This window comes from Chanodichthys erythropterus, chromosome 3 (genome assembly GCF_024489055.1).
Source record: "Chanodichthys erythropterus isolate Z2021 chromosome 3, ASM2448905v1, whole genome shotgun sequence".
NCBI lineage: Eukaryota > Metazoa > Chordata > Actinopteri > Cypriniformes > Xenocyprididae > Chanodichthys > Chanodichthys erythropterus.
Window position 1 is genome coordinate 11587885 of NC_090223.1, and position 27505 is coordinate 11615389.

Sequence of the window (27505 nt, forward strand, 5' to 3'; positions counted from 1 at the left end):
GATAAATTGACAGTGAAAGCAGTCTTTGTCTTACAGAGGATGATCTTGTGGATGGATTGATGACGGATGACAGAGGTAAGTAGTCACACACAGACGCTGGAGCACAAAGACAGGGAGCACACGCTGGAGTAAGGTGACAGGAAACACTTGAGACAATTGTGTGAGAAGTCCATTACATATAGTCTGGTAATGAATGTGCTGATTGAAGGCATGTGCACGTGATTGGTTGAGTGTGAGCAAGAGGGCTGAAGGAGGGATGATGGGAAGTGTAGTTCAGTGAAGCCAAGACAAACAGTGACTGTGACAACATAAGCTTTTCAACATATTTAAATGATGAAATCTGGTCCATGAACACCTGAGAGCACGTTGACTTTGCATCTACATCCATAGTCATTATTAATAAGCTGTCATGTAGACCCAAACATTATAATTGCTAAGTAAATTGCCCAGTGTTCTCCATTAATAAAGAGCACTTAAGACAAAATCTAATACATAAATAAACAAAACATATGCATACTGACAATACTCTTGAAAAATATTCATGCATCAACATTTTACCATTGTAGTCAAGAGATGTGAGTTCTTAAATTTCTGTTCTCATAAAATGTTAAACTTGTATTTCAAGCAGGATTTCAATTGAATTGTCATATTAGATGTTCTACAATAGCCTAAATATTTCATCTGAATTAATGTTTAAATCCAAATTATCCAAGTTAATACCAGACACACATCCCTCTAAGCACCTGAAATGAGTGAATCTATGCTTACAAGCTTCTTGAAACTTTTTATAATATTATTTTAAGTGTTTTGGACAGCTCGTGTTATCTCTGCAACTGCAAATGTCATTTTTTCAAGACACGTGACATCGCTAACGTATTTTCTCCTTGCACAGATTCCGATTGACCAACAAGAAGCTCCTTTCACCAATGAGAAACCTAAAACAAACATTTGACACGCCCATTACTCTGAGCTGAAGCGCCCCGTTTGCGTTCCGTTATAAGCCAGCGTCGACCGACAAGTCTTCTGAGGTGAGCAGTTTACGGTTTTTCGCATATTTACACAAATATCAAACACACTTTATACAGTTTGTTTAAGCGACATTTCACAGTCTCATTTCTGTGTTGTTGTTTTCATCGAGCACAGCGCCTCTTGAGCGTCTTTTCTGGGGTCTTCCTACTGAAACAAACATTTAGTGCAGCAGTGAACATGTGAGGAAATACGCATTCAGACCTGCGCGATTTTGTCTGCTTTTGTGTGATTTTTTTTTTTTCGATGTTTGGGTGAGAACGTTTCCTGAAAGTCAAGTCAAGTCAAAAAAAAAAAAAAAAAGATCTGTGAGGGGAATTGATGGGAATCGGTCTAGTGTTGCTGCTGCCATTTAATTTCTGCTCCTCTGACAGATTAAACGTCTTAGTTACTTTACATTGGTCAAATGTACTGGAACAGATACTGCTAAACACTTTACACTGAGCTTATAATGAGCCAGGTGAGACATTTATTTAAATCTATAGATCAATATATAGTTTGACACTGGAAACATTATTGCTTTGTGGTGGTGTTTTATTTTTAAAGTTGTATGATCAGTGTAGGTTTCTGTACAAAACTAACATGTTAATGATCTAATTACCTTATTACATTGAATGTAGTTATTAGTAAGAACTATATTTACATTAATTAGGATATATGGTTATGTAGGGAAGTCTCTGAGTGTTATTAGTGTTTTGTGTTATTGTTGCTTTAAAGTCATAATGTGAGAAATTACAGTATTATCTTTTAATAAAGCACTTTTATAGGCTTTTAGTATCCTGATTAATAATCAGTTTCTAACAGCAAACACTCAAAATAAAGTGAGATGATCTGAATGTCTTGTTGAATGAGTGTTGATTGTCTGAGGATCATCAATATTAAAGGATTAGTTCACTTTCAAATAAAATTTCCTGATAATTTATTCACCCCCATCCCCTTATCTAGCGAAACGATAGGTCATTTTGGAAAAAAATGTAAATGTATATGCTTTTTATAAACAAATGATTGCCTTACAAATGGTTCTGCCAAAGCCGCACTTTCGTATTCTTCAAATAGCTTACGCTGTATGTCCTACACCTTCCCTATTCTACTTACGGAAAAAATGGAACTGAAACTGCGTTTGTTCCGCAAGTTGAATAGGGAAGGCGTAGGACATACAGAGTAAGCTTTTGGAAGAATACGGAATACAGAAGCATTTGCATGGCAATCATTTGTGTTTAAAAAGCATATACATTTAAATTTTATTTACATTGCTGCGTTATACTGTACATTCCATTTTTATGATTGGATTCCAGGATTCCCTCTCCATCACGCACATCATACGACTTAAGTTGTATTAAATGAAACATACTTGCATCTGCACAATGTTTTCTCGAACATAGGTGAACATGTTCGATGCATTTCCTCCTTTTGCAGGTACTTTGCGTCCACAATAGTGAAGTGGAAAGTTGTCTATGGTGAGATTCTGCGTTTTATTATTTTTTTCGTACGTGTTACCGTGATATACTGTCATACCGGTAAAAAAATAATAGGGTTGGGTGGGTGATTGATTTTTAACATTAGATTAAGATGATGTTAGAGCAGATCTGCACATCTCTAGTGTTTCTTCTTCTGATGTTTGGGAAAGATAGTTTGTGCTGCCACCCCCCATAAGTGTGTCGCTTTCACTTTCACTTTCACTTTTTTTTTTTTTTTTTTTTTGCATGCGCAGTGGAGAAAATTGCAAAAATCGATGACACGTGTGTGTGCATGAAAACGTTTAGAGGTGCATGGATTCACACCTGTATTTCAGTTCTACTAAGCCAAAAAAAAGGTCAGGATGGAAATTCATAGAAATTTTAGTTCAGTTAGGAGCAAATGCATATTTATGTTTTTGTTTTTGATTGATATTTTGACTCTTGTCCAATTTTCTACATCATAAATTTGATTTTTATTTATATTGGCTAGTTAAGTACTTTTCGGGCTACCAAAATCTAAAGAGTACCTGCCTAAAGGGCTACCAAGGATTTTGAAATTTTGCGAGCCTTGAATGGGTACCGAAACCCGGTATTAAATGGGCCCCAGAGCTAAATTATGAATTACTAACATTACTGGTTCTGCTGTCTTTACTACAGAAATAAAAAAAACACATACTGTTTATTATTGCTATATAGGTATTATCTTTCCAGCTGTTTATGCAGTAAGGAATAATTGATGACATGCCGTTGAATTCTTAGCAAATAATGCACTCCCAAGGTGGTAATGCAGGGGGGTTACACCTCTGATGTGCATTATTTTCTAAGAATTCAATGGCCTGGAGTTAATTATTCCACTTATAGTACGGTTACCACACCTCAAGACACGGCTGTGTCCGAAAACTGTAAAATGCTGCCTTCTGAGGACACATTTCAAGGTAGGAAGGCATCAAGGCACGTCTGAATCCATTTTTGAAGGAAGCATAGATGTATCCTTAGCTGCCTTTGATATCCCACAATCCTGTGCTTTCCATTCTGTGACAGTTGAGCTAGAAAAATAAAGATGGCGTCCAAAAGTTGCATTTGCTGCTCAGTTTGTGTATAAATGTAAGATTTTGACCAACATATTTCAATTTTGATATAATTTCTATCGAGAAATTACTACTGTAATAATGAAATATTTGTTTAGTTCTCACCAAAGCCCACGCTATATTGCTGTAGATCATTAAACTATTACGCTACCTCAGAAGTCTGTCCGAAATCAATTTTGTGAGGTGCCTTCATGTACAAACGCTGCCGTACAAGTCATTCTCTTATAAGACAGCGAGGCAGAAAGACAGCTACGTAGGTTTTCGAATGCAGCCACTGTTCCGATGTTGTATTTCAAGACATTTGTCAGGTTTTTGTCCTTAAAACACTCTTGTGTGTGTGAAAATATGCATCTCTAATGGTAGCAGTGTCTTTACTAATAGCGAAAATATAAGTTTATTTACTTCAAGAACCACACCGTTATTGCCCGTACTATATATAAAATTCAACCATCCAATCGAAAAGAGAGTGATCTCTCATATCTCATGTCATGTTCAGACATGATTCAGACACACTTTGGCCCAAGTGTTGGGGATATTTAGTTTTCAAAAGCATGTGAATGTTAAACCTGGAAGAAAAGGAAATGTTAGTTGTGATTAATTAAAAAAATTCTGGAACAAGATCAATGTACCTCATTTATGGAATGTTTCAGGGACATACTTATTTTATCAAAATTATAATGTTGTATTTAATAGAAGTTGCCTACTTTCTGCTATTACATCAGGGCTCACTTCATATTTCTCTCTTTGAATTATTTTGATGTACTGAAAATGAAATTATTTTCCTTCATTTGCAGACCTGATGGAAGAGAGCGAGGAGAGTGAAGAACTGAGTGAAGTGGATGAGGAACATCATGACAAACCTGGAGAAAAACATTTCAGTCGCTCAAAGACTAAAAAGAAAGTTTTAAAGAAAAAAAGAGCAAAGAAATACACAACCTGCACTCAGTGTGGAAAGAGTATATCAACCAAACATCTTGATGAGCACATGAGGATCCACACTGGAGAGAAACCATTCACATGTGATCAGTGTGGAAAGTGTTTCACACAAAAATCAAATCTTAATCAACACATGAGGTTTCACACAGGAGAGAAACCATTCACATGTGATCAATGTGGGACAAGCTTTGCACTAAAAATACATCTTAAGAAACACATGAAGATCCACACTGGAGAGAAGCCGTTCACATGTGATCAATGTGGGAAGAGTTTCCCATACAAACAAAGTCTTAAGACTCACTTGACAGTTCATACTGGAGAGAAGCTGTTCACATGTGATCAGTGCGGGAAGAGTTTCACACAAAAAATTCACCTTAAGATTCACAGGAGGATCCACACTGGAGAGAAGCCGCATGTATGTGATCAATGTGGGAGGAGATTCACTTGTTCAACACACCTTAAAAATCACATGAGAATCCACACCGGAGAGAAGCCGTTCATGTGTGATCAGTGTGAAAAGAGATTCACATACAAAGAAAGTCTTGATCGTCACCTTAAAGTTCATACTGGAGTGAGACCGTTTACATGTGATCAATGCGGGAAGAGTTTCATGGATTCTTCAAAACATAAAAGACACATGAAAATCCACACTGGAGAGAAGCCGTACGTATGTGATAAATGTGGGATGAGTTTCACGGATTCAGGATACCTTAAGAGTCACATGAGAATCCACACTGGAGAGAAGCCGTATGCATGCGATATATGTGGAAAGAGTTTCAAGGATTCAGGATGCCTGAAGAGGCACATGAGAATCCACACTGGAGAAAAGCCTTTCATGTGTGAACAGTGTGAAAAGAGATTCGCAAACAAACAAAATCTTAAGCTTCACATGAGAATCCACACTGGAGAGAAGCCGTTCACATGTGATCAGTGCGGGACAAGCTTCAAAGATAAACCAAGTCTTGAGCTTCACATGAGAGTTCATACTGGAGAGAAGCCATACATGTGTGTTCAGTGTGAAAAGAGATTCACACACAGACAAAATCTTAATGCTCACATGAGGATCCACACCGGAGAGAAGCCATTCACATGTGATCACTGCGGCAAAACATTTATTGGGTCATCAAACCTGAAGAAACATCTGACAGTTCATACGAAGGAGAAACCACATTCATGTTCTGTGTGTGGAAAGAGTTTTTCACTGCTGCAAAGTTTACAAACACATGAGAAAATACACACTGGTGTAAAAGCGTATATGTGCTTTGAGTGTGAGAAGACTTTTATTTCAGCGAAACATTTAAAATTACACCAGAGAATTCACACTGGAGAAAAACCTTACAAGTGTTCACACTGTGACAAGAGATTCAGTTGTTCATCACATCTGAAAACACATGAGATGATCCACATCAGAGAGAAGCCGCACACGTGTGATCAGTGTGGAAAGAGTTTCTCTTATAAAAGTAAATTGAAGCTTCACATGAAGATCCATGCAGAGGAGAAACCACTTATTTGAGAAACCACTTAGTTTCCTAACAGCCATGATGAGTGACAGGACATTTTGTCGGTTGATTGTAGGGGTGGGCAATCTGATGAGTTTATGTCATGTTTTATCTTGAAGACGTCCATGAATCACTTTTCAAGAGAATCATAGAAATTGGGATCACGTAGTTACAGTAATTACGATATGGCGTAAATGCACCTTTACATAGTGCCGAAAACACCTAGGTAACTCGATGTGTACAGTGGTGTGAAAAAGTGCTTACCCCCTTCCTGATTTTATTTTTTTGCATGTTTGTCAAACTTTAATGTTTCAGATCATCAAACAAATTTAAATATTAATCACATATAACACAAGTAAACACAACATGCAGTTTTTATTATGAAGGGAAAACAAAATCCAAATCCACATGGCCCTGTGTGAAAAAGTGCTTGCCCCCCACTGTTACTACATAATGCACCTTTAAGTTTTATTTTTGCTGTAAAATATCCAAAAACTACTAGGCCAGTGTTATATATTTTGTTCTCTGGAGTACTAACAATATCCCAAATGTTTCCAATTATTTGTAAATCATGAGAAAATTGCAATTTTATCCAAGACTCCAGGACGTGTGAGGAGTCACCTGTCAATTGTGTCATACCCGCGTTACCCTCGGTTTGCTGTTTTATTTTGTAGAAACATGGAAACACCAAAGACGCTTTAATATTTACATGTTTTAATACACAAGGGAACAACTGTTTTGATATATTTATAGACAGAAAACTAATTATTGTTATATAGCTCAACAAGTTTAGACTTCTTGTTTAAATAAATGTTCTTGATTTTTTGCAAGTACCATGCTTTACCATGCCTCAGAGAAAAACACTATTTTGTCAAGTAGTTAACATAGCATAATCAGATGCAGCTTTATTTTTAACACGCTCAAATGTATCTAATAATAAACAGAGCTGCGTTACCTCATACCAAAGAGGTATCATATCTTTACTCATACTCATGACCGGAAAAGAGGAAGCAGCGCCGGCGATTGTGTCATAATAAAAGTCCCGCTGCTCGTGAGGCATGTGTTGCTCAATCACTCCAGCTCCTCGTTCAGCTCCACAACACTCAGTCCTGCTCTGCTTGATACTACAGTAACGTTAATAATCGCATCCATGAACATGATTTGTTCCCGAGTCCTATACCTATTCTTTTGCACCATCCGTTGAGATGGAGACCACATGTCCCAAGATTCCTCTCTCAAACTTGGTGTCGTCAAGCTACGCCTTTGTTTTGAATAGGCTTCTAGTGACCTCTAGTGGCCAAAATTATTACATATTGTACCTTTAACTGTGGTTTATCACACCTGAGTTCAGTTTGTCTAGCCACAGCCAGGCCTGATTACTGCCACACCTGTTCGCAATCAAGAAATCACTTAAATAGGACCTGCCTGACAAAGTGAAGTAGACCAAAAGATCCTCAAAAGCTACACATCATGTTGAGATCCAAAGACATTCAGGAACAAATGAGAAAGAAAGTAATTCAGAGATCTATATTTCTGGAAAAGGTTATAAAGCCATTTCTAAAGCTTTGGGACTCCAGCAAACCACAGTGAGAGCCATTATCCACAAATGGTGAAAAAAATGGTGATGTTCTTTGTTTATTTTGAATTAAAGTGTGTTTAACGTTCCCAGGTTCCCGCCTCCTCCTTCCCGTACATACAAACTGTGTTACAGTTGGTTATTACAGAGCCCTGGACATGACATGTAGGGAAAACAATAGTAGGCTATATCGTGCGCATGATTTACTAATTAATTCCCTCAATTTACTAAAACGTGCACATGACTTACTATTTCGTTCCCTCGATTTACTAAAACGTGCGCATGATTTACTATTCCATTCCCTCGATTTATAAATCATGCACGTGATTTATAAATCGAGGGAATGAAATAGTAAATTATGCACACTATTTAGTAAATCAAGGGAACGATATGAGTAAATTGAGGGAACAAATTAGTAAATTGAGGGAACAAATTAGTAAATCGTGCACACTATTTAATTTTTTTTCTTGCATGTCATGTGCAGGGCTCCGTAGGTTATGTACTTGCTCAAATTGATTTTGGATAATTTCAACCAAAAACGTTACAGACTGCATCTTTAATGGAAAAATGCAATGTGCACCCACTGCATTCCCATCCAGTAGGTGGCGGTAAGTCACATAATGTTTGTTTGCCAACCACCATTAAACCTCAGAGGAAGAAGATTAGTTTTCAGTTTTCTACAGAGATTTGCCTTGTCCAAAGCCTTGTCCAAATACCCACACTTGCGGTCTTTGTACTTGACCACTTGTCTACTTACATGACATATTTCCTGTATTTGACTCGTGTTTATGTAGGTGTGAAGACTGCAAGTGTGTCTAGAACTTTTGATTGCCCGATGGGACACTTACAAAAAAATGCAAGCGTTTAGTTTTTTTTTTTTTTTAATTATTATTTTCAGTACTTTGCTTTTTAAAATACAGTTCTAAATGTCTGTTCAGTAGTCGCTAACTAACAGAAGAGAGTTTTAAAATTGTGGTGCTTTAAGTGATAAAAAGCAGTTACACATAGCCTCATCTTTATTTAATAAAATGTGCAATATTTTATATTTAACTACCACATTATATGTAATATACAATTAATTGTCTTTTCCCTGACATTGCGCGATTTCAGGGCATGTGAGTTCCCAAACATAATGCATGACGGGATCCGCTTAATACCGCTCAGAAGTAGTACAGTGTGGGTGCATAAAGGGCACTGCACTTGGGCATTTTTAAGACATGGGACAGTCTTGCTCTCAAGTGGCCAAGACCGCTAGTGTGGGTATTTTGGACAAGGCTATTGTATATAATAGGGAGATGAGAGGGTCTGTAGGCTATCTCTTAACATTGGAGAAAACGTAACGGCTAACTTAATCACGTGTGTCCCCTTTCAGCCTATCGTGTAATGGCAGTGACATCAGTCGCAACATTCCCTAGTCTCCCTTCTCTTGATATCTACATATATACATATAGTTCCCAAAGAAAGTATTGTTTAGTGTAAAACATGCTGAAGATTAGCAAACAGGCTGTTAATTAATTAAATGATTAGCTAATTCCCCACAAAAGCTGTTTAATCAGCATAGTGAAGCCTCTCATCCATCTATATCCATTCAAAAAACAGCCTCTGGTCTCCTCGTGTACTGCGGGGGGCGGAGCGTTAGCTTTAGCCTTTACGCTTTTTAGGGGGTTGCAGGCGTGCTTTCCAGTGGCTTTGGCTTCTCTGCTTTATGTCGTGCCACTAGCTCGAAACAGTCATTATTGTACGATTAGTCTAGAAAAATACCATTTGTAAATCGGGACAGCGAATTTCTGCAATATTCTCATTTTCATGGACGTGACTAACCTTAGAAGTTTTCAGACGAGCAGGAATATTTGGAGGTGCAGCAACTGAATCGTGAAGATGGTGTTTGTTAAAGAGGAGAGTGAGGAGGAACCAGAACCCTGCAAAATAAAACACGAGAAACAAGCAGGTTGGTGTCTATTCTAGACTAATTTTTAATGACTGGTACATGAAGCTAACAAAGCTTTAGACAGGTTGTCCGCGGATCCGTTATGTAAACATAAGAACTGTGATTAAAATGTATACACGTTTCTAATACAGCTGTTGAGAGAGCGGTGATAAAATTTGATATCTGATTTTTTTCCTCTCATGGAATGCATAGTGGATTTTTTTTCTTGCACAGTTGAAGCAAATAGTAATGCAAAAATTGTATTTGCTATGACCTCCCAAATATGTCTATAGCCATTTGTATGTGTAAAACGGTTCAAATTGCTCACGTTTTGGTTAAAAGGACTACTGTCACATAAAAATAAAAAGTAGAGCAAATAACTACAATCAACAGCACAAATATATAAAATAGGTAAAAAAAATTATAAACAGTGCTTTTCAGGTAGGTCTAACATTAGTTTTCAGGTACAGCATTGAATAAATTGATGTTTGAATATAACAATGATTGATCCTTATAAATGTTTCAAAAGCTATTCACTTAAGAGTGAGGTTTTTTTTGTTTGTTTTTTTTTTTCTCTTGTTGAGTAATTAACATTTATAACAGACAGCAAGAATATTGGGCTGATGTAAATTTTAGACAATGCACAAGTTTATTACACTGATACTGAGTCTGAGATTTGAAGAAGAGCTCGCCTTAAAATTCACTGATTAAATCCTTTTTGACCATTGCCGAGCACCGTATTGCTGTGCAATGAAAGAGCAATGTTTAATCACTACTCAAATGAGAAAGAGAAGAAAAGTATGTAAATATTTGAAATGAAACATTATGGCAGCAGAATAATGGGGGATCACACACAGTTTCTGGCAATGTCGTATTAATGTCGAGGACATCTAGAGTAACAATGCATCCTTCAAATCTCCGAAAAGTTTTTAGTTTTATCATATTTATGTAAGATAGATATGCTAAACTGAGTCTTTCCGGAAAAAGCCGAGCTCCTGAAGGCGTGTCTGCCATCAGTGCCGTGGGCGGAGCTAAAGAGTCATGAGCGCACGCAGCTTTTGCACAGAGATCGCATGCTAGCTGTCGTTATAAATAAAAAGGGAACAAAAACGTTTGTGTTGTTTACATGATATGCACTTGCGCGCCGATTGCCAACAAAACACAGACATTGGATGGAGTTTTACTCCCCACCCGCGATCTGCAAGTCCAGCGACGAACTGGGACATGCTTACAAAGTATTCATCACCAAAATCCCGGGAAACAAAAAAACATACATGCACAACTCCGTTGCTGCCCTAGAAAAGCAAACTTCATCCACTGTTCCCTTAACGCTTGGTTCTTTGTGAAGCTGAAAAAGGTAATCTTTCGCTCACAACTAAAAACACACTCTTTTGGTGACAGGAGCTGCATCTCATTTCGGAGGCTGCAACCTTCGGAGGTCGCATTTGAAGGCTGCATACGTCATCAAGGATGTCTTATTGAAGAAAAGTAGCCGTAATAAAATTGACTGATATTCATTGTGAGGTGTAAAATACTTATATAATTGTTTCGATGATGTATGCAGCCTTTAAAGGGTGCAGCCCCTGAATTGGGACACAGACATTGTTGAAAAATCTCTCGGCTTCCGTATCCCGAACGAAGCGCATTGTTGGCCATGCTCTTGCTCTGGGTGATGTGTGTGTGCAGCTTACTAGGAAGAAGTGCCTCTCTTTTGTCGTCATACAGGATACACTCAAAAAAAAAAAATAAAAAAAAAATAGTGTATTTGGCATAGAAATACTCTGTCATACGTCCAAGTCGTGTTTTGAAACTTTGGCCATATTTAGCATGAGAATGCAACTCTTTAACAGTGTAAATTAGTCAGAATGCATGAAATAGCAATAGTATTCTTATTTTTAAACATGAGATTTAAATTAATAAATAATAATTAGGATATTATTTTTACTGTGATAAAATTTTATATATATATATATATATATATATATTATTTACAGCAGACACTCATTCGACAGACCACATGATCAGCACATTTCCGGGTTCATAGGTTCACAAAACTCTATTGTAAATAAATCACTGAGGTGCTATGCAAAGTGATTTTTACGTACGTCCACATGAGAAACAATTACCATCCGCATGGGTCTCAAGTCTGCTAGGATACTCAAGACGGGCATGTTGACATAATTTTGTTTGACTGAAGTAATATGCAGGTCTTGCTTTTTAATACAATTTCATTTTTTAATACCTTTTTCAAAAAAGGTTTTAAAATTTTAAAGTGCTGATACCTGCAGATTTCCTGTAGACAGCCCATCAGATTGAGTGGCTATAGTTATTCATAAGAGCTATGAAATAGATGTAGACAAATATTTTCCACAAAACAAAGTCGCCATGAAATCAAAATTGACAATTCTTATTTTTTAATGGAATATTGTAGTATTTATTATAAAAAAAAAATCCATGCACTTCATTCGTTTTTTAAAATTCAGATGCCCTCGTAATCTTTAATCAAAACCATTAATCCCCCCTCCCCCTCAAAACGACTCGTCTCTTCCTGTCACATGCTATGACTTGAGAGCAGAGCTATCTGGAACTGCCAGCAGATCATGTGATTTAAGGGGTAAATGCTGCCTCTGGGGTAAGCTGATGCTTCACTTTATAGAGATCAATGCATTAACCACCATTGATGTCAGTCATTGGGGTGTACAGCACCCTCAAACATGGAAAGGATGTTGTGAAAACATTACTTTTTGGATTTGGCAAAGAAATGTTTTTCATGAGTGACTTGATAGAGTAAGACTGTGTGTCCACTTGAGCGGAGCAGAGCAAGCGACCAGAGCGTTTTTAAATTCATTCCTATGAAAATGAAAATTCAGATCTGCCTCCATTTTGTTAGCAATGCCCTACTTCCAGCGATTCCCGAAGGACAAAATCAAGTCCCATCTCTCATTTAAAATGCAGTTTCACTTGGATGGACGTCACCGTAGAGAAGAAAAGACAATCGCAACTTCTGTTTCATGCTGACATTAAGGGTACATTTACACAACAAGGATATTCTGTAAATTGAAAAAAAAAAAAATGGATTTATGAAAAGTTTCACATACAGATGACAATATCATCAAACATTATTCCCTTTTGCTTAGCTAGCTACTGTAAACTAGTGATGGGGACTCCTACTGGTCAGAATAGTGTAAGTGCAGCAAAACTTAGGCCAAACATAAATAAAAAAAAAAAACACTTTTTACAAACCCATTGTAAATGTTTTATGGAAAGTAAAATCTATAAAATGCAATTAACTAATAAGATTAAATATAGAGTGTCTGTATAATGTGTGTTCTTTTATCTATTTTCAGGGCTTATTTTCTTTATCCCATGGATAGCTCAGCTAAACAGGCCAATAATAGATAACAACTATTATACATTTTAATTATATAATGTCTAATTCAAATGTCTACAAATGTATAAAACTGATCAGAGCTCAGGTAAAACCCATAGACACTTAGTTCACATAGTTCTCAGTGAATCTGCATGACTCATGGGTTTAGTGATCATCGCCCACCAGTGGTAAACCACTGAAGTTTCAAAACAGTTATGACGTAATGAAGCCTCATTTACTGAAATCACATGACTTTGGACATTTGATGCACACTTGAAACATATGAAACAAAAGACTTTCGAAACCAAAGGTTTTGAAGCTTCGTGAAGCAGTAATTTGAAAGCGCTCATCACTACTGTAAAACCGAACAAGTTGGCAAAGCTCAAAAAATTTTAGGTGATCAGTTGCATCTAAATGTTTAAGTTAAGAAATTCAAAGTTTAAGCAGAACTGGCTGATTTTAATTTTGTACCCATACATTTTTATTGCTCTTAACCTGAAATATTTGAGTAAGATAATTCATACATTAAACCTAACTTATTTAATCTAATGTTTATAGACATTTAAAGACAGCCTGAAGAAGCACGTTAATCTGTTTTTAGTGCGTCGTTGTTGTTTAAACATACCCTAATAAGGGCCAGAGAACCCTATTGTAATTGCTACATCTGTTATTCTTCTCCAAAATAATCACATTTTTGAGGGCCTTAACATGCTTGAAAACTCACAAAACTTTGCACACACATCAGAAGTGGTGAACATTTACGTCTGATGTGAGTTTCAGATTTAGATGTGGCAAAATGGCTCGATAGCAGCACCTAAAAAAATTCAATTATGCGCCCTATGCACTACATTTCACGTACAAGTATGACATTTGGTGCACGCATGTAACAGACCAATACCTACAAAAAATTCTCTGGTTGAATATCTGAAAACCAACAGGAAGTCAGATATTTTCTCTGCAAAATCACACAATCAAGTACTAAACATGCTACAAACATTCTAAATCATGCTGATAAAGCATGTTACTATCATAATGAAATAAGATTTTGTTTTAACTCAAGCATACAATGTGTTTGATAAGTGCCCTGACCTGAAGAAGACTACATGCCAAAATGTATTTATAGTCATGGCGCCACCAGCTGGTATCAGAAAATGTGGCAAATACCAATGACTGACATTGTCGTCCTATATATATACTTAAATGCATATTGCCTGTTTGGTGCTCTGTCAGTTGTTTTACTTTTTTCTAATGATTTTGATTTTATTTTAGGTCTGATGAAAGTCAAAGAAGAAAGACGAGATCTGAATGAAGTGGAGGAGGAACATCAGATTCAGAAAGCTCATAATGTCACCGCTGGAGAGAAATTAGTTTGTTGCTACAAAACTGAAAACAGTTACTCACAAAGCAGCGTTCAAAACACAGAAGTCAAAAAGCCTTTCACCTGTTCTCAGTGTGAAAAAACTTTCAAACATAAAGGAAACCTTAAGAAACACATGTTAATTCATGCTGGAATAATGCCGTTCACCTGCTCTCAGTGTGGAAAGAGTTTTAGACAGAAATCACATCTTAATGAGCATGAGCGTAGTCACACTTCAGAAAAGCCTTTCGCCTGCTCTCAGTGTGGAAAGAGTTTCAGACACAAAAGACGCCTTAAGAATCACATGATAATTCACACAGGAGTCAAGCCTTTCACCTGCTCTCAGTGTGGAAACACTTACACACACACAAGAGGCCTTAAGAATCACATGATAATTCACACAGGAGTCAAGCCTTTTACCTGCTCCCAGTGCGGAAAGTGTTTTATATATAAAGCACAACTTAATGAGCATGAGCGTGTTCACACTTCAGAAAAGCCTTTCGCCTGCTCTCAGTGTGGAAACTCTTTCAGACGTAAAAGAAACCTTAACAGCCACATGCTAATTCATGCTGGAATAAAGCCTTTCGTCTGCTCCCATTGTGGAAAGAGTTTTAGACAGAAACAACAACTTAAGCAACATTTGGTAATTCATGCTTCAGAAAAGCCTTTCAGCTGCCCTCAATGTGGAAACACTTTTACACGTAAAGCATCCTTTAAGGATCACATGTTAAGTCATGGTAAGAAAAAGCCTTTCACTTGCTCTCAGTGTGGAAACTCTTACGCATTTAAAGAAAGCCTGAAGAAGCACATGTTAAGTCATGCTGGAATAAAGCCTTTCAGCTGCTCTCAGTGTGGAAAGAGTTTCACCCGTAAACCAGGATTTATTAATCACATGAGAATTCACACTAAAGAGATGCCTTACGCATGTCATCCGTGTGGGAAGAGTTTTAAATGGAAAACAAGTCTCAAAGCTCATCTGGACTCTCACTCTCACTCTGAACCACAGGAATTTAACTGTGATCACTGCAGTAAGACATTTGCTTTGCCATCATTACTGAAGAGTCACCAGAAAGTTCATAAAAAAGAGGAGCCTCACATCTGTCCTGTTTGTGGAAGGAGGTTTAAAAGGGTTGACTTTTTTAAAAGGCACCAGAAAACACATGAGAGCATGAAAAACTCCTGTGCTGTGTAGGGATGGACATGAAAGCCCCGGGTATACTTCGGCCTGTGACTATGACTTTGTCATGCGGAGGGCTCATGGCCCGGCCACACACCCCGTCCACGTGCAGCCCAAATTTCGAGACCGTGCGGAAGCAGTATAGAAGAGTCCACTAGGTGGCAATATGCACAGTATTGAGCACAGTGTTCAGCCGTCGATGAAGAGTGTGAAAAGACTGGTTTAAAAACAACATGCTTGAAAAAAGAGAAAAACACGACAATGGACGGCGAACTTGACCAGCGCTTGAGTGAAGAGGATAGAAAGTAACCACATTTGTACAATTCATGTTTGAAAGAGTACAAAGACGTGTTTAGGGCGGCAAATTCATGGAGGGAGATAAGTAAAAATATGGGAAAGGATGCACTACTTTCCTTCTCCGATCATGCTCAGTGAATGTCCCGTTGATGACACTCAGTGCTGCCCTCCGATGTCTGGTAGAGCATAGAAAAAAACTGTACTGCGCATGTGTCGAACGCGGTCGTCCGTGCACATCCATGGGGTATTATACTTTGAAAGTTTCGAGGACGTGACTGTACGTGGAAAGTGAAGTATACCCGGGGCTTAAGGTTGTTTTAACTTTTTTTTTTTTTTTTTTTCACAATTTTTTTCATCTATTTTTAGTGCTTAAAGGGTTAATTCATTCTAAAATTACATATCTGTCATTAAAGTTGGCATTAAATGAAAATTGACACGGTTTACTTTGTTAGTGCATATTACTAGTCTTGTGGTGAACAATTAATGTACAAGTTAATACACTGAAAAACAAATTTGTGTTTGTCGTGGTAATCTTAATCAAAATCTGAAAAGTTACTTCCAGTCTGGAATGGCGTTCCTTCCCTCATGACGTCAGTTTGACGGCTTGGGTTGAAAATGCTTAAACCACTCCTCTGCAACCGTTAGTGTGCTATGAGCAAGAAATGAAGAGGAGGAGCGCTAAAGTAAAACTCTGCCCTCTATTCAATATTCCGTTTCACTTGGAAATACGTCACAACACTGGAGAAAAGTCTTTGCAACTTCGGGTACACGCGGACTTTAAGTACTAGACACCCTCATGTCGTCCCAAACTTATAATTCAATGACAGGAATTTCATTTTTGGATGAACTACTGTAACCCTTTAAGATTTATATACATAGTAAGATACAATAAGAAGAAAGTACATAAAAAAGGAAATAAATTGTTTTGTTTAACTGATTCTTGTGATGTTATTGATTCTTGTGTGTGTCTCCACTGTAACACTTACACTATTGCCTTTTTACTGCTGCTAACATCAGGCCTGTTAGGTACCTTAATGGCTGTTTATTTGTTTGTTTATCTGGAAACTGTAGGGAGATGATTCCATTTTTAGGGAAATTGAAATTGCTCAGCCAATTATTCTTCTTCTCCAAAAAGAATCTTATTTGTGAAGGCCTTAACATGCTCGAAAACTCTTTGCACACGCGTCAGAAGTGGTGAAAATTTATGTCTGTTATGGGTTTCAGATTTAGGTGTGGCAAAATGGCTCGATAGCGCCACCTACAAAATTTCAATTAGGCGCCCTTCGTACTATGTTTCACGTACAGGTATGAAATTTGGTAGACAGATCTAACAGCCCAATACCTACAAAAAAGCCACTGGGTGCAAAATCAGAAAACCCAACAGGAAGTGAGATATTTTGAATTTTCTCAGCAAAATCTTGGCAGTCTTTCCAGAAATCGTACTTTAATGAACTCCTCCTAGATCAGCATCATATTTGGTCAGTCTAATCCTGTGATGTTGTATTGTGAAGATTTAGAGTTTTCCCTGAAGGGCGTGACCGTGGCGGCCTGACAAATGCTGCGTTCACACCACCTTTACTGAAATCTTGAGATGACAACACGTGACGTTGTTTTCAGAGCTGTTCACGTTCTTTGACTGGGAATTATGCGTTTCTGTGACACCACTATCAACGCCTAATAAATCTACAGCGGTCAGGTGGTATACCGGCTTCGTGGTAAATCTGGGAGCTTTCAGAAAACTCCCAGCTTACAAGCTGTAATTACGAGCTCTACAAGGACATGAATGCTTTTTACAAGCTAGAATCTTGTAACTACAGGAATTACGAGGCCGCGTGAACACAGCTAAAGTTCAGTGTTTCACTATAAAACAGGCAGTTGCTGTAACTCGGGCATACAATGTCTGATCTGCCTCAAACTTCACATGTTTTATTAGAGTCCTGACCTGAAGGCATCTACATGGTAATATTCAGTGACAGTCATAGCGTCACCTGGGGGACACAGGAAATGACATGTTTTACACTGTGATTAACTTCTAATAGAGATTTAACCAGAAGCACATCATATGGTCAGTCTAATCTTAAGACCTTAGCAATGTTAAATTGCAAAGATCTTGAGGTTTTGTCAGAGACTTGAGACAAAGTCTGATGTTTCGCAATGAATGATGAAGCTGTTGTAACTCATGCATATAATGTCTGATCTGCTCCAAACTTCACATGTGTGATAAGAGTCCTGACCTGAAGACATCTATGACTAACTAATATAACTAATATTGGCATATTAAGTTAGTCATAGCACCACCTGATGGCAACAAGAAATGGCATGCTTTACGCTTTAATTCACTCCCAGAAACCCATTTCAATATGCCATGAAGTACCAAACATGCTAGAAACACGTTCAATTATGCAACACTTGGCTGAGTGCTAATGTATGCGATTAACGCCACGAAACAGGAAGTTTTAGTAACTCAGGCATACAATGTCTGCTCTGCCCCAAACTTCACATGTTTGATAACAGTCACACATCAACATTTCAATATTCAGTTACGGTCAAAGCGCCACCTGTTGGCCGCAGGAAGTGTGGAATTTCGAAATGACTTTGGCATAATTCTCCTGTATTCATTCACTTACATGCATGTCACTCACTGTTTTCCTAAGGCCATCGGGTGGGGGTGAGCCCGGGTGCGAGGGGCCTTTCATCGCTGCTTGCAGCTTTAATTGTATAAGTCTGTTTCTTTCTGTTTTGAGACAGGTAGGGAGTTACTGTATAATTCTGTTGCTAATTATCTTTTCTTTGTGTAGTTTAGAGGCAGGTAGTTTAGTATCCAGGCATATCACTTTTTGTATGTTATTTTGGCCTTGCCCCCTTCTAAACCTACTGCTTCGCTTCTAAGTTGTTGTTTTTGAATACCATGATTTATTTTATTCTACAAGCTTTAAACAAAATCTTGAAGCCAATTTGTTTTTTTGTTTTTTTGTGGCGCTGACAGGACTCAGACCAATGCTCTCTAAAAACATTAGCTCTCTCTGAGGATTTTGACTTTAAACCAATCCTGAGGCTTAGGGACTTGGGAGCGACACAGTTGCTAATTCCGACTCATACACTGGTTCTAAGTGCTCAGTCACAGAATTTTTCAGTCTCACCAAGTTTATTATATTTATAAAGCACATTTAAAATGACCTTGGTTGACCAAAGTGCTGTACAAAGTTACCAGTTTTTTCGGTAGGCCCAAACAGGACAATTTGTGTTTTTATTCTTCGTTCAGATGCAGAAAATGATTGGATAGCCACGTTTTTTTTTCAAATCTTGAAAACAGTCTATTCATTGATTTATGGCAGACCTGTCATCACACATAAATGGTATGTAAAGTTGTGTATCATTGGCATAGCAATGAAAGGATACCCCAAATCTCCTAAATATAGAGCCAATGGGTAACATGTATAATGAAAATAGTAAGGGTGCCAAAGTTGAGCCCTGAGGGACACCACATGTAGCATGTCCAACAGAAGAAGAATGCATCATTAGTGGAAATTAAAATATCATTAAAGAGTTTCAAAAGGACGGTTTCTGTGCTGTGTAGTATTTTAAAACCAGACTGGAAAATATCTGAAATATTCACCACCAGATTTACAACAATCCCTGATTTGGCTGAGTCCAACGTTAAGTTATGGATCGAACCTGAATTCAGTGCAGTTTCAAAGAGCTTTAAACAATACTAGACGAGAAATAAGGTTCTTATCTAGAAAAACCATCACTCATTTTTTGAAAAAAAATACAACTATATATGCTTTATAAACAGATAATCGCCTTGTACGTGCTTCCGCTTTCCGTATTCTTCAAAAAAGCTTACGCTGTATGTCCTCCGCATTCCCTACTCTACTCACGGAAAAAAACTAAACTGGCACCGTGTTCATTCCCTAAGTACAACAGGGAATGCGTAGGACATACAGCATAAGCTTTTTGAAGAATACAGAAAGCGGACGCACGTACAAAGCGATCATCTGTTTATATAAAGCATATACACACTCAAAAAAATATTTAAACCCAAAAGTTAAAACTTATGTAATTCAATTGGATGTCAATTTTCCATCCAATTTAATCACATAAATCCAATGCAAAAGTTAATATTTGTTTAAGCTTCACCCTTTCATATTCAATTAACGTGAATGAATTAAATACATTTTATGAAAACTGATTTAAGCTTGTATAATACATAAACTTTACTCATTTCCAATAACTTATTGTTACTTGCTTTATATAATCACCTTACATTTTCTTAATTCTATTAAATAAAATGGACAAAACATGTTACATTTTCAAACATTTATTGTAGTAATTGGTCCATGAGTCGAAAGTAACATCCAATCTGACCAAAAAAATGCATGAAAGCAACATACTGTAATGCAGTACTTAACAAATAAAAGTAAATGTTTTCTGCAGTTTCATGAATCCCTCTAAACTAAATCTTCCAGTGGTTATGACTCATGTTTGACTTTTTAGTGTGCCCAACTAACAGGGATCAACAAGAAACCATATTTTTAACATCAAAGATCACATTTTCAAGGTAACACTGTCATATTATTGCATAGTACGGTAAACAATGTGCTTTCTCCTGATCTATAACACAAAACATAAATGTAAACGGTCCCTTCTCTTCCTAAATATTTGTTAAAACATACTCTCTTTTTTACTATAACCGTTCTCAAAGTGACCTTCAGAATCTGTTAATTTCTCATATTTGTTGAAACAATTGAATAACCAGGACCCTTTATATATTACAATAAAAAATACAATGAATTAAAGTAATTGAAAAGGGAAAAAAGAAAAGCAAATATTTTACTTCACATATATCAACTTTTCAAAACTTTTTTTCACATTTCAGCATTTAGGTGATTAAAATCTGTCCAACTCACTGCAGAGGGGTATGCAGCATACCAAAAGATCTTCTCAGCCATGCCTTCAAGAATGTCTTCAAGAAACCCATTGTTTGGGTGGTGGAATAAGTAGCATTCCACTTCGGTTGAACTCTGTTTTTACTCTCTGAAGCTGAGTTTATGCAGAAAAAAGAAAAACAAGAAAGTACTACAACGAGGCTAAGAACTGGAACCGTAACCCGAGACAGCCTCAACACTACTGTAAAACAAGTTATCTGAAAACTTGACTTCCTGGACTCAATAGCAATCGTTGGGTGAGGTCTGATCGCTCTCTGACAGCGGCAGTGATGTCTCACACTTATACTTCAATGAGTGCAAGACATCACTGCCGCTGTCAGAGAGCGATCAGACCTCACACAACGAGTGCTGAATGCAGTTGGACATAGTGGTGTTTTAGAGGTAAAAATGATATAAATACTGTTCGGTTTCTCACACAAACCGATCGTTTCGTGTCTTAGGACATCAATGCGTCGTCATGAGCCGCAGGGTTTAATTTGGATTTCACTCGCATTATTTGACTGACAGACGGCAACGGTTGGAGTTAAAAATCATCATTTGTGTTCTACTGAAGAAACAAAGTCTTGGGTGCGCTGGGGGTAAGCAGATAAACATCAAATTTTCATTTTTGGGTGAACTATCCCTTTAAAAAAGGGCATACGTATACAAACCTGGAATTCTTTGATGACTGTTGTTATATCCTCATTCAGGTACACACACAGACTCTGGATGACACAATCTCGTTTGATGTGTATGTCACCACACTGAAAATTTGACACAAAGTTAAACAATATCAGAAATGGCACTATAATAAAAACTGATTATAGTTTGATATTTTTATTGCTTCTTAAGAAATTAAATGCAATTTAACACACCTTGTCTGCAACTGCCATAATGCGTGAAATCTTCTGTCCAGAAGCACCTCCTTTGCTGCTGAAAACCTTCTGTAGATTAGCAGTGTATTTGTCCAGCTGTGCCAAGAACTTTGAAATAAGAGGCACAGTCGTTATCCGCATGAATTCTGCATTTATCTACAAGAAAAAAGGGAAAGGAAGAAGATGAAATGCAGTATAGGCATACTGTAGAGGAATTCACTGAAACTTACAAAATATTTATTGTGTTAATATCAATAACACTTACTTCATTTACTGTGAACAGTGCAGGCCACCTGCTTTGTAAATCAGAAACCATTGGCAAGTCTTCAACCAACTCTTGCCGCCTATAGGAAAAGGTCAAGTGATTTTTTTCCTTAACGACTGCCTCGTTATTTTTCTTTTTCACTTCAGTTAAGAGAGCAATTCTTTCCTTCTCTATGCTTTTTGCTGTTTCTCCTTTCGGAAGGCAAGGAAGGAAATTCACCTCAGCTTTTTTGGGTTTTTTTATGTTTGATGCTGCTTTACCCTGACCTTTACGCTTGTTCCTAAGAGAGTTCACAGTGATTTCGGGGTGTCCAATCTTGCTTAGTTTGGAGCGAAAATTAGCCATCTTAATCTTTAGGTAGTGTTTCCATCCTTCATGGCCAGTGCGAGTTCCTTTTTCCCTCAAGCAAGGGTGGGCATTTATCAAGGCTTCAGCTGCCTGATCAAGCTGACTATCAGAAGGGTATGCTACATACCTAAAGATCTCCTCAGCCATGCCTTCAATAATGTCAGATCTTAGTTTGGGTGGTGGAATAAGTAGCATTCCACTTTTGTTGAACTCTGTGTCAGATCTCTGAAGCTGAATTTCAGCAGAACATGAAAAACGAGGAACTACAAAAACATTAGGCCAAGAACTGGTTCTCGACTCTGGAGACGTAATTAAGACAGTCTCAGCGCTGCTGGAAAATGAGTCATCAGACAAGTTGACTTCCTGGACTGAGTCAATGGCACAAGGGCTAACATCTCTTGTTTCAAGAGGGTCAGAGCTACATGTTGAGTTGGGTGAAGGAACAAAAATGCTGGAACAGGAAGGTACATCAGGTGCAGTCTCTTGCATGCAGGAGATACAGTCATCGGTTGATAGAAAAATCACTTTCAGGGTATCCCTGTCTTCAATTTGACTGGTTGACATGAGATTCATGTATTCATTTCCAAAGTCCTTATCTTTGTACTGGAGCCTGAACTTTTGCTTCACCCCAAAAACAGTCATTATTTCAAGTACAAGGTCATCCACAGACTTTGGGATTCCTGTCTTAAGTGTAAGCTTTCTTGCATCATCCCCACCAAAAACAATCCTCAGAATGACCGGACTCGACATTTTTCTCTTCTTTTCTAAAAAAAAGGAATGAAACAGACAATGACATAAATCAGTAATACGATTTTTGTGCTGTAACTTATTTAAAATGAAAACACCTCATAAATACATTACCTTAAATGAGGATGTGCCTCTTCAGGGTCACCATTCGTCTTCCTCCTACCATATAATCATACAGTGGATAAGCATCAGTTAGCTGATCTAGATCAACCAGGGCAACCTCTCTATCAGGAGACACAGTCAACTGAAAAGCTTTAAAATGTTCTTGATACCATGCACACAGTACCTTCACAACAAAATTCAAACTGCTTTTGACAATACAGATTTGAAGAATTTCAGCAAACTCTGGGAGCCCACCAGCTGACCCAAATGAAATCAGCATACCAGTTCTATAATTTATTCCATTGTTTGTCACATTTTTTGCAAGATGAACTTCATTAATTCCTGGATATTTTTGTCCTAAACCTGCTACCACTTCCTTGTTTAAAACATCCACAGGAAGTGTGGAGACACTTGTAACTTCTAGTGAGGACTTCTTAAGGCTACAGGAATGGATCTGATAAGCAATCATTTGCTGGTGTTTGGCAGCCAGTGTGAGCATTATGTTTTTAAAACAATTTGTCTGGCGAGCAACTTTCTTAAAGAAACTATGTTTCGCCTCAAATCTCATAGTCCACTGCCCTACTAGAGGTCCAAAACATTGAATCATATGTGGATAGTGCTCCACATAATGATGTTTCGGTAACAGCTGTGCTGGAAAAAGTTCAACAAATCTTTGTCTGTGCTCTACAATTTTGCAGTTTAAGTAGGCTATTGTTTCTTCGTTATGAATAGGGGCAACAGCAAGTTCAACTATTTCTTTTAAATCAAGAAGTACAAGCCAAGCAGGCTCAGTCTCTGGTATCAAGTCTCCAATGATGAATGGAAGCAATATCAGTAAATTCCAATTTTCATGTGCATTACCTCCAGTGGTCTTCTTGGAGGCATATGTACATGGAATAACGTGAAGTTTATTGGTTTTATCACCCCACTTATAGGGGAAGTTCAAGATCAAGCTGTTTAGAGTATCAAGAGACAGATACTTCTTGGAAACAAATTCTTTCAAGCAAAGTGCAAGTTCAAATGGGACAATGCCCTCAAACAAGTCGTGTACAATATCAGGTGGATAGCCTCTAGTAACATGAAAGTGAGATAAATTCTCTGTTAACACACAACCTCTTTTTACTCCACAAAATGTAGCAGAGTTTTCCTTTGCAGATTTAACATGTGCATCATGAATTTCCTTTGTTCTAAGGGCAAAGTCTCCGGTCTGAACGGATTCAGCCTGGATCTCCAATCTCTTCCCTATGCAAAACCTGCAAAAGTACTCACCAGAGAAGCTTTCTATGAAGCCTGCTAAACTGTGGGCCCCTAAATTATCTGCAATGACAGACTGGACTGTACCTTTCACAAACCGTCCAAGCTCTGCAATGTAGACACCATGACTCTCTAAAGTGACTAATTCCTGTAAAAGGGGCTCTAAAACTGTGCCATATCCATGTGACTTCACATGTTCAGTCTTGCATAAAACTGCCAGATATATAGATGAAAGAGTGGAACTGCATCCGGGTGGCAAATTATTTAAAATCCAATAGACACCACAAAGTTTGTGCTTTTTACGTGAGGTGCCTAAGGGGTTACAGAGCTCAAAATCGTCAATGTACAATGACAAAGATAATTTTAATTCCTCTCCACAAAAAAATTAGTTTTCCTTGCAATAAAGACCATCTCTGATAGACCTGTACTGCTGTTCTTTCTCTACCCCTGAATCATTTTTATGTGTCTCGTGGTAACCAGTAACACACTGGAAAATATCACTGCACCTAAACAACAGCTGAAGAGAAGGCAAAATTGGTATATACTGATAGGTCTTAAGACTCTTTTGATCAGGGATAAACTCAATTGGCTCTAAAACACTTACATGTTCCTTATAGAATTTCTTCCGCTTGAAAGCTGTGGCAAGGGGTCCACCTTTTTCTATGGCTTTAACCAAGGGATTTGACCTGCCCACTGCTTCAGAAAGCTCTTGAATGACAACCTCATCAATTTCTAAGTTGTGATTTCTAACTATATCAGAAATGATGCTACAGGTTACTTGCTTTGATGCTGAAGTTAATGAATAATGTAGTTCCTGAAGTAATTCATCAACCGCAGTGGCTGGGACATGCAAAATGTTTTCCAACTTTAATAAAACAAGGGCAAAATTAAGTACACCTGCCTTAGAAATATCTTTATCATTATTTGCATTAACTGCATGACTCTAACACAGATTCTGTTGAAAATGCGTGAAAATCAACGGGAGAACTGGCGGACTCCTGACAGTCTGCAGTGACTGTGACAACATCTAATTTAAAGTCAGTTAGATGATGTGGATTGTGCTTCCTATTTTTGTGTGTATGAAATGTATTATAAATATTGCTTTTAAATGTACACTCTTTAAATACACAAGTCACAGTTTCATGTTTGCGCAAATGTTCATTTAGATGACTGAAGTAATCTCTTTCATTTGACTCAATGCATGCACACAGCTGACATGAAAATATGGCAAACTGATCTTGTTTTGAAGATGACTGATCACGGTGGGCACGGTATATATGACTTAGGAGGTTATTCCATGATTTAAAAGTGCAAGGACAATTACTGTATACACAAGGATGCCTGAACCTTGCCCCAAAATGTCCATGTTTGAGTTTAGAATGTTTCAATAACTCATACCTAGTAGAAACTTCTGTTCCAAATACTTTACATTGCCACATTCCCAAGACTTACATATCTAAAATTCAAAAATGAATGTGAGAAGATTAATACTTAATACTAACAAAGTAACATTTTAGTTTTATATATATATATATATATATATATATATATATATATATATATATATATATATATATACACACAGTACAGTCCAAAAGTTTGGAACCACTAAGATTTTTAATGTTTTTAAAAGAAGTTTCGTATGCTCACCAAGGCTACATTTATTTAATTAAAAATACAGTAAAAAACAGTAATACTGTGAAATATTATTACAATTTAAAATAACTGTGTACTATTTAAATGTATTTGACAAAGTAATTGTTACATATCCCTTGTTCCCCTGGACTCCATATCCCATGATCCTCCTGTTCTCCACACCTGCATCCACTTCCTCGTCAGCTCTCCATCGTCACTCATCACCTGCACCTGGACTCTATTGTTAGCACTCCCTTTATATTGCACTCACTCCCTTCACTCCTCGTCTGTCTTGAATGTTGTATAACGTGTATGCTTGGTTCTCCTTGCCGTCTGTGTATTAAATACTACGTGTAATTGTGGTAATCCGTATCTGCCTCTTCTCTACACCAGCATACCATAACAGAAAGACGGACCAATACCACTGGATTTCCACTAGAAGATGGAAACTTATCCCTGCTCCCTGGCTCTTGCTCTTCCAATGCCTCCCACTCCTCTATCGGCTGGCGATCGCCTCATCGGGCTTCTTCAGGTTGGTCGTTCACTGGAGAGGTATGTGGAGGAGTTCGTTGAGCTGGCTTATCTGACTGACTGGCCCGATGCTAATTTAATCGCCCTGTTTTTGGACAGTCTGGATGACAACACTCTCCGTCTCCATGAACCTGATTATCGTCTCTCCTTAAGTGAAACTATCAATTTTATTTTGTTTTTGAATAATTCCAAATTCTATGTGGATGAGTGTTGGTCTCCAGTCCGTCCAGAAACACGGTCGGCTGGGCCAGTTAGTCAGCCTCCGTATTCCTCCGCTTACCCCTCCAGTGAACTTCCTTCCTGCCCCACGCTGGGCCCACACTCTCCTGCTGGGTCCGGAAAGCGGAGGAAGAGGAAAAGACCTGCCGCTGAGCCCTTTCCAGCCTTCATAGAGCCCGCTCCAGTCTCTCCAGAGCCCGTTCCCGTTCCTACGGGAATTTTAATCGTATTCGAGGGTATGGATTGGCCCTCTCAGCCGCCGAGCCCGCATCTCCAGTCTCAGCCGCCGAGCCCGCATCTCCAGTCTCAGCCGCCGAGCCCGCATCTCCAGTCTCAGCCGCCGAGCCCGCATCTCCAGTCTCAGCCGCCGAGCCCGCATCTCCAGTCTCAGCCGCCGAGCCCGCATCTCCAGTCTCAGCCGCCGAGCCCGCATCTCCAGTCTCAGCCGCCGAGCCCGCATCTCCAGTCTCAGCCGCCGAGCCCGCATCTCCAGTCTCAGCCGCCGAGCCCGCATCTCCAGTCTCAGCCGCCGAGCCCGCATCTCCAGTCTCCGCCGCCGAGCCCGCATCTCCAGTCTCCGCCGCCGAGCCCGCATCTCCAGTCTCCGCCGCCGAGCCCGCATCTCCAGTCTCCGCCGCCGAGCCCGCATCTCCAGTCTCCGCCGCCGAGCCCGCATCTCCAGTCTCCGCCGCCGAGCCCGCATCTCCAGTCTCCGCCGCCGAGCCCGCATCTCCAGTCTCCGCCGCCGAGCCCGCATCTCCAGTCTCCGCCGCCGAGCCCGCATCTCCAGTCTCCGCCGCCGAGCCCGCATCTCCAGTCTCCGCCGCCGAGCCCGCATCTCCAGTCTCCGCCGCCGAGCCCGCATCTCCAGTCTCCGCCGCCGAGCCCGCA

General features: G+C 38.6%; 2 protein-coding genes across 4 annotated transcripts in view; both read left to right on the forward strand.

The window, feature by feature from the left end:
• LOC137017094 (zinc finger protein 658B-like) overlaps window positions 1-7582 on the forward strand; it is a 28533-nt gene extending 20951 nt beyond the window's left edge. Inside the window, exons 1-2 of one of the 3 annotated variants that reach the window (XM_067381049.1) lie at window positions 992-1028; window positions 4366-7582. In XM_067381049.1, coding sequence (XP_067237150.1) covers window positions 4371-6020 — 1650 coding nt within the window. In that variant the 5' untranslated portion in view covers window positions 992-1028; window positions 4366-4370 and the 3' untranslated portion in view covers window positions 6021-7582. Of the gene's footprint in view, window positions 1-991; window positions 1029-1145; window positions 1281-4365 lie in introns of those variants that run through there. The other 2 variants (XM_067381050.1, XM_067381051.1) reach the window with 2 other exon arrangements.
• A 1658-nt stretch (window positions 7583-9240) lies between these two features.
• Window positions 9241-16604, forward strand: LOC137017100 (gastrula zinc finger protein XlCGF57.1-like). The gene is made up of 2 exons (XM_067381058.1): window positions 9241-9530; window positions 14149-16604. Exons 1-2 carry the CDS (start codon window positions 9461-9463, stop codon window positions 15426-15428), a joined length of 1350 nt encoding a protein of 449 aa, XP_067237159.1. The 5' UTR covers window positions 9241-9460; the 3' UTR covers window positions 15429-16604.
• The last annotated feature ends 10901 nt before the right edge of the window (window positions 16605-27505 follow it).